At 37.2% G+C, this 13,136-nt stretch overlaps 1 protein-coding gene across 1 annotated transcript in view; it reads right to left on the reverse strand.

Annotated features, from left to right (window-relative positions):
- The window catches only part of LOC100544277 (follicle-stimulating hormone receptor-like), a 70,352-nt gene that overhangs the window by 33,075 nt on the left and 24,141 nt on the right, over positions 1 to 13,136 (reverse strand). Inside the window, exon 2 of the mRNA XM_010706604.3 lies at positions 7,941 to 8,012. Within this exon, the coding sequence (XP_010704906.1) occupies positions 7,941 to 8,012 (72 nt within the window). The remainder of the gene's footprint in view (positions 1 to 7,940; positions 8,013 to 13,136) is intronic.

Consider the following 13,136-nt stretch of genomic DNA (forward strand, 5'->3'; position numbering starts at 1 on the left):
GTAGAAAGAAGCCCTTTTGTATTAATTCTTTTGAGATTTTCTGCAGTTTCTTCCCTGGCTTTTATCATGAAGATTCTTTTTATCAGCAGTCTTGATGCATTTTCCATAGCCAAATCACGCATTGTGTAAATTATTTCTTGCAATTTTTTTTGGTTAGTCATTTAATAGTTTTAATCGAAATCCAGTGCCCCAGTTATAGCATTTGAATGGGCAGGAGCAATCACTCCTGATCACCTTCCCCACACAATCCAGACTGAGCAGACCACTCCAGCATCCTCTGTCAAATGTCTTCATCCAACATCCTGGCCTACCTACCCCATTCTTCCTCAGGTGGAAAGCATCCATGACTGTGTTCATTTTAGTGAATATTTTCTTTGATCCCTATACTTTCAATAATTCTTACCATTTCTATGTGGTGGATTTTTGGATCACTAGGCTCACTTTTATTTAGAACTATACATTATAATCCTTAAACCTCATTTTGAGTGAATGTGGTTAATTCAGAACCCATACTTAAACATATAAAAAAGCAATTGTTCTTCTCCGTGCATTTTGTCTTAGACTTGTAGAATTCTAGAATGAACTAGTTCCATCTAGAAACGACCTTCAAGATCATCAAGTCCAATCATCAGCCCAACTTGCAGAGACCCATCACTACATCATGTCCCTTAGCATCACGTCCACACATTTCTTAAATACCTCCAGGGACAGGGACTGCACCATTTTCCTGGGCAGCCCATTCCAGTGCTTGACCATACTCTCTATGAAGAAATTTTTCCTAAAGTCCAACCTGAGCCTCTACTGGCACAACCTGAGACCATTTTTTTTCTTCTTATCATTTGTCACCTGGCTCCTGTACTGAGCCCAGTTGTGACTGTCTGCCAGCTAGATTTTTATGAATTCAGGTAATGTGAACATGTCACACTGGGGAGAGGCATTAAAATATTTGGCATACATTCAGGAAAATGGATTTCCTTTTTTTTTTTTTTTTTAACTGTCTCTTTGCTTAGACAACCATAAAGCAGGAATGAGAAATGATATCCAAGATGATTCTTCTGTTCAAGTTTCAGTTTCTAATGCTTGCTTTATATTAACACTGTTAACAAATAAAGATTATGCTAACAATTTTCATAAATTTCATTTTTGCTCAAGCGAAGAAAGTAATGACAGAACGTATCTTCCTTTTTTCTTTTCTAAATATGTTCTATCAAAGAAAGCAAGTATCAAGATACCAAACCACACAGAAAGAGTTATGGAATTCTGTTTTTTGCACTCTAATATGTTTCCATTAAAGTATGCAAATATTAGTATTATTTCCTGGGACTTTTTAAATAGGAAAGTTAGAAAATGCTGATATGGACATAATGAATTGATTTTACAATTCTTATCTTCTTCTTTCAAGTGCTTTTATTTTGTCTTTTTTTTTTCCCACCAAAGTATTAGTAAAACTTTTTGATCAGGCTACACATTTACTGAAGTATTACAAAGCTGTAATTAAAATCTTTGCTCTTTGACACCAGAAGTGACTTACTGACAAGAATATTAAACACCTACTTCATTTGTTTTGTAACGGTGCAAGAGATGACAACAGTAGCAGCAAATGTAAGACCTCTTCCACAGATAAGCTTTGGCAGAGAAAATTAGAATGCCAGGTGAGGATGCAGCAGAACATTTATAAATTATATTAAAGAACACTAGCCTTGGCTCATTACACTGTATTTAGAACACAAAGCACAGCTTCTACTTTCAGAAAATAAATTTAATTAAGAACATACCAGACCTGATATGTTTTTGTACCAAACTAAAACGTGCTATTTGTGGTTGATATTTGCAATGGTTAGAAAGTGGTCATTTGTAGTAATAGCATTCATTCTAGAAGGAAATGTGCCTAAGTCACTCAGTGCCATGCTGAGAAACAGCTGCAAAACTCAGTGCTTTGCCCAGCTTCTCCACTGATGATATGTTACTGGTGCCCTGGGAGAAGCTCGCATGGCTGCTCCCCATCAAATCCCATTTATGGGAACCCATTTCAAAGGGTAGAGCACAGCAATGGGCAAATGAAGACTGACACCCAGGATGCTGTTGGGCTAAGGAATGCATACAGTGCAAGATTAGCTCCTTTACATGGTTTTGCTGCTGAACCAGTGACCTGAAGCACAAGCAACCCCTCCAGTACAGACAAGAGATACTGATCACCATTAAATGCAGACAGTCAACTGTGACAGGAGCATCTGAGACTTATGAGTCCATCTGCTGGAACCTGGAAAATTCCTGTGATTGCTCACACACCAGTGTGTGGTGGCTGGGCAGCCTTGTAGTTGCTACTAGTTTACACAGGGTTAAACCATGGAGATGAAAGGCTAAGTCCTTTACCATAGCAGTGGTCCCAATGAAAGAGTTATTCTTTGGAATGTCAGCCTGAACTTTCAATTTCTTTGCTTCTGCTGGTTACTGGTCTTAAGGTTTTTGAACAGTAGTCCCGTATTCCCTCAGAGAAAATACATATTTAGATTCATTTAAATGCATTCAACAGCATACTTATTTTTGTGTCCTGCCTTTAAGGAGTATACTGCTACACATAATTTCCTATAATATAAATCAGAATTCAATATCCATTAAGTTACACCTTGAGATTTTACCCTGGAGTATTTGTTATCAAAGTATGATCCTTACCTGATTTGGTACATATTTTGATACACAGAAAGCACTGCATCTCTCTTTCACCTTAGGGATGTAAATAAATATTTTTGTAAACATGCATTACTTAATTTGAACATCACAGTAGCTCCTGCAAACCCGTATTTTGCTTCTAGAAAAAAATTAGTAGGGTTTTCCAATAGGAAAACTTTCCAAAAGGAAAGGAATTCCTACCTAGAGACAAGTTCCAAATGCCTTGGTTACACTGAATCTATTTTCTCAAGAGCTTTAATGGTCATATTTAATCACAGCCCCTTGCAGACTGAATGAAGCAGAACACGATACATTATGCAAAAACACCTGGAGAAATTGCAACATGCCAGCCAGCTTTCTTATGAGCAGAAGACATAGACTGCTTATCCTTAGGTGATTGCGCAATTTCTGCCTTCCCCTCTCTTTTCCCTCCTTTTGGGCTGTATGCTGCCGAGTGTTACAGGATCACGTTTGGGCTGATTGAAACTGATTTCAGGAGCAGAGAGAGTGACAGACATCCCTTAGACAGCTGCTAGCCCTGGCAGTTTTGATGGGTACTGCTGAAGAAGGTCAGGATTGTTTACCCACTGAGTTGTCAAGTTGTTCAAATTTGCTAAAAAAGACTTACAGTCAGTGATGCTTTCTACTACTATGTCAGTCTCCCAGTGAGACTTTTAAGCCAAGAACTTTGTTCCTTCCCCACTCATGGGAAGCAAGTTACACCTTGATTTGGTAACCTTAACAGGTGTTTCAAAATATTTTCCTGAATGGCTTCCACTGTTTTCAAATACCTCACTATGGTTTAGATGAAACATTAATGTTAACTCATTTTGAATAAGAAAGTGTGGCTTGTCTTTGAGCTTATGAGGCAAAAGAGAAAGATTTTAGCATTGTACATCAGGTTGGTTGTCATATACAACATATGCTGGTGCCAATGTATCTAAGTCAGAGCGGACCAATAGAATCTGCTTGAACAATCACAAGCTCAACAATCCCAAGAAAAAAATGCAATGGCTTGAATGACCTAAGTGAGATAGAGATGTGATCCAAAGCTTTTTTCTCTACAGAATCATGAAGATATTATAGATAGCTAGTGCTTACACTCCTGCTATCTTCCATGGATAGAAGACTTCAGTTTGCAGGACTGTCAACTCCAGCAGATTTCCTCAGCCCTTAAAGTTTGCACGTTCTAGGATTTTCAGAGCTCATAAAGGATCAGTCTCATCCAGCTCTGTTGAACACAGTATGGTTTGTATTCTTAAAATTTGCCTTTGCCTAAAACTGTAGATTTTGGGAGCAAATCATGAAATAAAGTGTTATTTTTTAACTCGAACCTTTCAAAAGAAGAAATAACTGACAATGAACTTTCAAGGGAACTGTGCTTCAGGATAAAAAAGTAAAGGCTATCGGCTTACACAGGGGAGGCAATACTGTTGCTTCACTACAGTATCACTGTTCAGAGAAACATCATTCCACAGCACATCTTTCCTTAATGACACAGGTCAGGAGCATGACGAAAGACTTCTTTTGTCCTCCAAAAATCATTACATGGGTATTTCAAAAGCCAAGGGAGATCAGCATCCTCAGTCTACTTCTATCATCCAGATAGTGATTTGAAGCTAAAATTGCTGTCTAGCTTCCTTGGTTAAGTTAAACTAGCCGCTCATCTTGGGATTTGAAATAAAATTCCTGTTTGTTTTTTTTCCAAGTGGGACTGAAGCATTCACCTCTCCCTAGAGCAGTAATACATCCCAATCCTCCCCATCATTATTTCAGCTACTGAGGATCAGACCAAACTTCCTATAAATATGATGCATTGTCAGGCATTGTTAGACCACCACTCAAGAATTTACTTTGCTACACCACAGAACAGGGAGGAAACTTAGCAAGATAAAAAGAGATATTTCAATATTGCTTTAGGCTTTATTTCCAAATTAAGTAGTTTTAGTGTGGGTTGAGGATGACATAGGAGTTGCAGAGCATATTGAATTGATTTTGCCAGGTATGTGCCTGCATGATGTTGCCTTTTAATTTAGTAACTGGAGAATTAATCTGTTCTGGTAGTGCAAACAAGTTAGTTAAGCAGGAGTCTAGAAGAGCTGCTGTGTTCTGGTTGGCTAAAACTTGTTAGGAACAAACTAAATATCAATATAACAAGAATGACTAATCTGCTTCCCTTCCTGCTAAATTAATGTGAAGCCAGAGCTATGCATAAGTTGCACAGCTGGTAGGAAAGAGCTGGTTAAGATGCTCCCCAGACTTGAGTCTCTGAAATACTTTTCAATAAAAAAATTCCGTGTTACACTGCTACAAAGAGAGATCTCTAATGGTTAAAACCTTTCAATATGTTTTGGAACATTTTATTTAACAAAATATCTTTTTCCCTAGAACATGCTTGGGGAAAAACTTTGTCTTATAAGACATAGCAGGGGAGTCGGAACTTAAAGATGATCTTAAAGGTTCCTTCCAACCCAAACCATTCTATGATTCTATGATTGTGCAGAGTCACGTTTTTTTCAGTAACTGAAGGAATCCAAGTGGGCAAGAAATAAAATACAAGCTGGTAGTGTTTCAAGTAGGCTTTCATTCTTTCAAAAATCACAAAAGAGTAAAAATATCCCAGTGATAATTTTCTTCATTTTCCAATCACCATCACCATCTCCAAACACAATGTCTGTGTTTGGCAACAGATGAAAACAAAGATTTTGATTTGTAATTAAAATGGAGGGAGGGAAGATCGCATGCTCCATGCTGACACTTCAAGATCCTGCTCATTTTTTTTCTATAAGAAGTTACAGTCACATGTGTCCATACTGGAGATCCTTTGGACAGTGCAAATGGAAAGAAACGATGTCTGACTAGAAGTATCTGACCAGAAATATTCAACATTCTGGGAAAAAATACGTTTGTTCAAAGCTCTCAGTTGCTTGAGGGTATAGGATAAAACTGAAGTGCATATAGAAAAAACATTATTGAATTATTTTTGTCTGAAAACCTACCATTATTGGTCACTGTATTCAAAAGCCTTCATTCACTTTGGATGTAAACTCAATAGAGTTAAGATTATTATAGAGGATTAATTTCTGATTTAACTTGCGCTCAACCAGCTCATCCCCAATGAATGATTCCAAAGATGACCTGCTCCCTGCAATTTGTGAGTCTTAAAAACCTACCTCATTCTCTGAAACACTGTTGGAAATCACCTAGAAATGATAACCAATGGAAACATTACAGACTTTTTTCTTCTCTCTTTCTTTCTTTTAATTTTTATTTATTTATTTATTTTCAATTGCTTTGAATCAGTAACACACTCAGGAGATATTGTGACTCTCTTCATTTTTAGCCTACTTAGTTCTACATGAACTCAAGCATATACTACATTGAGGTATTTCATTTGTATACATCAGGCTATCTACATTTTACCACATGGAGATATCACACCATTATTAGCTCTTTTCCTTAGATAAACTGAAGTTTGCTTTAATCTTCCTTTTTGTGCATGATCTTGCAAGAGAAATGAGGCTTTCACACAAAAGCTCTGTTTTTATGGGTAAATATCTCATTTGATTACACACTTTATTTGGTCTCTACGTTATCATGAATATTTCTGATCAATGTTTTATGGATTAGGTTTAGGATTTGTGAGCTTCTTCAAATTTCATCTGTTTGCCACACCATTTGCAAATACTGCATTCTTTGTTGATGTTGATTGGTCTCATTTACATATTTATCACACTCCTACTTTCAAGGGTATTTTGCTATAGAATGTCCCCATTTCTTCCCCATGTTTTAATAGTACATAGATACACTTTCAAACTGAGCTCATTTCCATTAGTAATTATTTTGGCTAACAATAAATCGCCACGTAGAGACATTCTATTCAGTGTGATGGTTAATTTCATAGATATCTGGCACATGGTTTCTGAATAATTAAAGACAATGGGAGCAATTTATAACGCACTTTTGCAGCCCACTTCACAGTCTAGGGAGCTGAAATGTTTTTTCCATAAGGACTGCATTTAAAGGAATCCAGCATGACTGGGGAGAAACAAGTTCCAAAGTAACTGGTGACACAGCACCGATCTTCTTCCTTACTGGTGATTCCTGAACACAGAAAATAAGATCTTTATTTTCCACAAAGACCTCTTGAAATCCTCTAGCATCTTCACTTCTTATGCTTTCTAGTGTGCTCACCTTCCTCTATATTATTAAACTGGAGCTTGAGATGATAAAAGGAGAAGACAATGCAGAGAAATGCAGGCAGTTTTGCTGTTATAAAAACAGAACTGAAAATGGCACTGACCTTGAAGTGCATTTCCTCACTGCTACTCAGGCCCTTCTTGGATAGTATATTTGCAACCCTCACCAGTGAAGGTACAAACACTGAATGAATTTCTAAACAAAATTTACATATAAATGAAATAATTTAGAAAAATACAACATGCCCCAGAATAGTTCATATTTTACAGCGAATTTTATCTTTCCTGTTGCTAGCCTGTAATTAACCTGTAGACTTTTGGTAGTTAAAGAATTCTAGGAAATGTATGTATGGTAACTGTTGAGCCACAGCCTGAACCACTGATTGATGACCTGGAGAAAGGACCGGTTCAGTCCTGGGAGCACAGATGAAGGGGTGCAGCCTGGCTGCATCTCTGGTTGGACATCCCTTCCTCATGGAGTTTCTATTGCAAGCCTAGAGCTTCAGAGACAGGTGAGTGCTTTTCCTTTTTCTATTGTAACATCCTCCTATTGCTCTAGTCCCTTTGCTGTTACAACATATAATCAAGCATTTTCTTCCTTGTCTTGGAGGGCTGCAACACATTCACCACAGCAGACTAATGGGTACCTGATACATCTATTCATCAAAGGCACTCCTAACTCCAGGTTTATCAGTAAAATTCACAGAAATTAGATGCTTGCTCTCTTTATGTTCTAAGAATTTCAGAACTATCCTGTGCAAGAAGCTTCTGACATACTCCCAGCCATTGACTGCAACTCTTTGTATGCAATTGCAATGGCACTCCCTACTGAACCACTCCTTTCACCAAGGACAGCCCAGCTACTTGATATAAAAATGTATTTGTGACAACAATACTTTGCAACATAATCTGAAAAATGGAAAAATTGTTTGTTTTTTAAATAGAAAGATGAAACTAAGTGGAGCTCAGAGACAGGGGTTACTCATGGGCAGTAAAAGGAGGAGTTGCAACTAGAAATTGCTGTTTAAACTAAAACGATTGTTGATTGATAAATACTGACAAAATACATACATTTTCTCTAGGTCACGAAGTCCTGTGAAAGCTCCCTTTGGAATGACTCTCATCTTGGTGAGGACAAATCTTCTGAAAATAGAGAAAATAGGGTGATTATTCACTGTTCACAAAGCAGGACTGTGTGGCAGCCTTGCCAATACACCTTTAGCCCTGATACAAGAGAGTTTCCAGCCTGAAGGCGTCACAGCCAAAATAACAGCTATAATGTTTGCAGGCTTCGTGGGATTCCAGCTGCCTGCCTGGACCAAAATTACAACGCTGTGCTGGGTTGCCTCTGGTGCTGCTGGGGAAAGATTATCCATCAGTGAGTAGCAAGTTCCCTGCTGGCTTCAGTAAGAAATAAACACCTGGTCACTGCAGCTTTGCTGCACACTTGGAGGGAACTGTGTCTTTTTCATCTCATCCTCTCTTTTGAGAGATGCTCGAGCACAGGATGAAGCAACCCTGTAGAGTTTGGATTGGGATGAGTTGCTTACGCAAAGCGGTAAGGTGCTACATGCATGTTCATGCAAGATAAGCCTTAACCTGCTCCACAGATAATTTAAGGAGTCAGCTTGTATCTCCCATCAGTGCCACTTTAATGCTCCTTATTTCTTTTCACAGTCTCTCTTCTAATTAGTTCATAATATGCCATAAAATTGGAACTTTGGAATACACAACTCTACTACACAGGGACCAAGATAATACTTTAATCATTTTTTAAAGTTCACAGAAGATCCTTTATGAAGAATAAATGTTTGAAATATCAGATAAACCTTGTTGTTAACCTGAACTCATCTTCTTTTATCACAGTAAACAGAGGACTACAAAACATTAAAAAAAAACAAAACAAAACAAAAAACAACAACCACCGCCAACAAAAAGAACAGTTGAGTATCTACTACACCTTAAAGAAATTGGAACTCAGGCTGGTATTGCCTGCTGTGTAGTCCTGCACACTTGAACACAATACTTAAAAACTAGAGACATTATTCCTTATTGTTCACATGAACTACTTATAGAATCCTTATTTATTTTTTATTTCAGCTGATGAGTTTAGAACTTTCACATGAGAGCATCATGTTTTAATCAAAACTTACGGAAAAAGTACATCATATTCTGATAGAGTACCATTATGATAGGTTTCTATTTTTTAAATTCTAGATCTTCAGTAGAATCTATCTCCTCATTTAGATTATCAAAATTTCAAGTTAGCATTTACTTATACACGACAAAGTCAGTGCACAACTCATTTAGTTCTAGAGATGTCAGTAGGATTATAGCAGCAGTGAGTTTTGCCCCATCCTATTTTAAGCACTGAAATGTGTGGCAATCTCAGTCCTGAAAGATATTTGGTATTCCATTATTCTTGCACTATTATTAATGTAAGTTAGACAGTGCTTCTATATACCGTCACACGAATATTACAGCATTGAGATCATTATGCAAATGCTTGAAGGATTAAAGGGCTTCCAGAAAAGGCCTAACCTGGATCAAGCAGTTTGTGAAGCCCTACTAAAAGCACAGTCAGTATAATGCATGCAAAGCTATGTCTGTACCTTCAGAGTTCAGATATTGGATCCGTGCAGAACGCTCAGCAGGCTTAGTGCTGCAAAGCTGAACCATCAGGCAAATGTTTAACTTTGATCTACTTTGAAACCTTTCCTAACCTCTCCTTTGTAGAGACATGCCTAATTTTGGCACTATAGAAAGTGGGCTCAGTCTGAAATGCCACTTATTTTTATGGCAATACTCTGAAATGAATCCTCTCTATAGATCATCAATAGATTTGCAATTCTTTAATTAAACACTGGCCTATACCATTCTTTATCCCACAAAGAATTTACAGCCTGATCCTGACTAATTAAAAGAAGGGAGCTTCATTCATAGATGAGTTACCTGTATAAGGAATGCTACAACTGCGTAGAAGTATCAAACCTTGGGCTCCTTTGCTGAATAGTCTGCAATCTTGTGCTAATAAGGAGCCAGAATTTAGGAGCTACATGCCTAGTGCCCTGGAGCAGTTAAGGTAGAACTGAAGTTTAATAGCTGAAGTTTTGCGTTCCACTTCATTAAATTAAGTTAATTGTTTTTAAACATCCCCAAGTAGGCTAATAAAGTCAGCATTTAATGTTATAACTAATATTGAAAATTAGAATCAGTTACTTGTTGAATTATCAACTGTGCAATGAATAGGAGTCCATTACAACTATTGAAATGCTGTATTGTCAATAAATCTCACCAATTAGGCTCCAAGAATCAGTCTGCACTCTACTTGAGATACTAGCTGCTCAGTAACAATTTTTGCTGGGGCACGTGGAGAAAAGAATTGAAAAGCATTTTCTTGGTTTTGTGAATGCAATTGTTTTAAGGCCAAAGAAATAAATACAGCCCATCTTTGTTCAAGCATGTTTCATGCCAAACCAAAAAGCTGTCCTTTAAAAACATGCACTTAATGGAGAAATGCACTGTTTGGTCCTAACAAATAATGCTAGGACTTAGGTACCCAACCAGAAACCACAGAAAACCATAAACGTTCATCACATGGTGCAGAATTAAAAACCCACAGCCAGGTGCCTGGCACAGGATATGAGGAAGGTTAGACTAAGGATTACGTGATCCAAAAATCTGTACCTTGTGCAGGCAGTTACATGGATCTACATCTCATCTCCAATGCACAGGTCTTCCATACCCTCAATACATACAAAATAAATAAATAAATAAATAAAAAATAATTAAAAAATCCAGAGAGCTCTTCTCACAGCATCTTTACTGGCATGGAAGAAGGCTTTGTGCTCCTTGATGCTATCCCAGCAGCAGAAGGGTAGACACAGGGAATGGAGTTTCAGCATCAAGTCCCTCCCTCACCACAAATGGTGCTCAGCAGCCAGGAACCTCTCTCTACCCTACTCACCTCTCACCTCAGTGCCCTTCTGCAGGTGAAGCATTTTATAGCCAAAGCTATGAAACTCCTTATGCCATCAAGGAAAAGAAGAGAGAGCTTAACCCTAGCATTCTTTTAGAGACATTACAGTTAGATTTGATTTCTCTTGGACAGGTTAAAAAAATAATAAATATATATATACATAGATACAAGTTCAAAGTTCATTGATGTTAGTGTTATCATTATTTATGCTACAGTGGTTCATCCTAGAAGCCCTTGCAAAGTCTCCAGTGTTGGGGCCATCAAAAGCTTACCACATGATGAGAAAAGAAGGAAAGGAAACATGGTTACCTTTCATCGTATCTGGCTGGAAATAGAAGAACTGTATAATAACTGTCCTGTATAATGATATAATACCACTAAAAATTGTTATTGCCTATGGACAGCAGTATAAGCTAGATTTTAATCTGGCCCATTTCTCCTGTGGAACCTCTGATGTTCAGAGAGGATGTAAGTCTCAGTTTAAATACTTTTGTTGAAGGTCATTCTTTGGGACTTTACCAATAGAAACAGAAGTTAGTTGCCACTGTCATGCAAAGCCAGATATACACTGCATATATATATATATGCAAGTTACTGCATACATATATATATATGCAAGTTACTGCATACATACATATATATATATATATATATAAGCAAGTTACTGCATACATATATGCACGTAAATATATTGTATTGCATAATATTTAACTGATTTTTTCCTCTTCAGTATTCTGATTGAGAATAATTGTTGTCTGTTGTGTGGTAGAATATTTTTACATCTGGAGAGAGAATTAATCTCATGTAAGATCAGGTGATATTTCTCTGTGTTGAACATGCCCAATTCCTACAGGTTTTCCCGTGTCCCACCTCTAATTTCTGCACATCTATATGCCTTTTATCACTTTCAGTTAATCTCATGAAAGGCTAAAAGTAAATTTTTCGATTACAGAAATACTAAAACACTGTTGCTAATTAAGGCTAGGCCTGTCAGAATTAAAGCAGAGCTACCACCTACTATTTTATTTACTTATACATAGACATCTAAGCCTGGTTATTTAAGAGGGCAAGGTCTCAGTTGATATGAAGCCACTGACACAGATGACTTGCACATTATATCACAATGATGGGCATACAACCCAAATATATCTCGTTTCTATATTGTTGTGTCTAGTTCAAAAGAAATATCATAGTGCCAAGTTTATCTCAAAGTGTATAAAGATGATGCAAGAAACAGAAATTAGCAGGTAAAAGTTAAATGATCCTGAATAACTAACTTTTTCAGCTACAAAGAGATGTATGAAACTTTTCCCTAAAAAAGAGTCTTCAGCAGCTGAAGTAGTTCAGACAGACAGAATATAAGAATGAAATGGAATTTTCCAGAAAAATTAATATTCTTCCACCTAGCCCTCTATGACTACAGTGAAAGAAAGTAGATCAACCTCACCACAAAGAGACAGAAGGCTGGATATAATTATTCAAGCATCTGGTGCCTAAGGTATGGGTAACTGAAAAGACTTGGTAAATAAGATTAGAAAAGTGGATAAATAAGGGTCATTTCTGCAAATTGTCTCTAAAAACAGAGGTGCATAGAAAATGTGCAAAGTGGGTGCAGTGAGAAAATCAACGTAAATATGCTGTGCTTGTGAGGTCAGTCACTTAGTGTGAAACACTGTATTTTCCATACTTATGAGTTCTCAGACCCAGGTGCCACAAGTTTTTCCTTAAGCAATTACAAAGAGACTCCTTGGGAAAAGTCTCCACCAGAATTTGCTCCTATTGTGCTGGTGCCCCCTCTTCCTAGCTCTCTTCTCTAGAAAATGGCCCCCATCACCAGCTACAACCTTGCCCAACAAACAACTGCAATTATTGAAAATTGGACTTGGAAAAAAACTCATTAATTTCTGCTTCATTCAACATGGCTGAATACAGTTCTTACAAAACATTCTAAAACTCATTTCTCTTATCTACACAGCTAATCAGAAAGTGTGTGTCTTGTAGAATTACCTCCCCTGTAAATTCCAAATTCATGATGTTAAAATGAACTACATCAACAAGACAGTATAAGCATTAGAACATAAGGACCAAAGGAAAACAAAACAAAAAAGCATAAAATATTCCATGATCATAATGCTAAATCACCAAATTGAGTTCCAAATAAATAAACGCAACAGGACGTTGAAAGCCATTTGACTTCAGTCTCCAAGCCAACATACAGATGCTATCACCATCTAATCTTCTGCAGTACCATGTGTTTTGTCAGATCGAAAGATCTACAACCAAATTTA

Source organism: Meleagris gallopavo, chromosome 2, assembly GCF_000146605.3.
Source record: "Meleagris gallopavo isolate NT-WF06-2002-E0010 breed Aviagen turkey brand Nicholas breeding stock chromosome 2, Turkey_5.1, whole genome shotgun sequence".
Classification (NCBI taxonomy): Eukaryota; Metazoa; Chordata; class Aves; order Galliformes; family Phasianidae; genus Meleagris; species Meleagris gallopavo.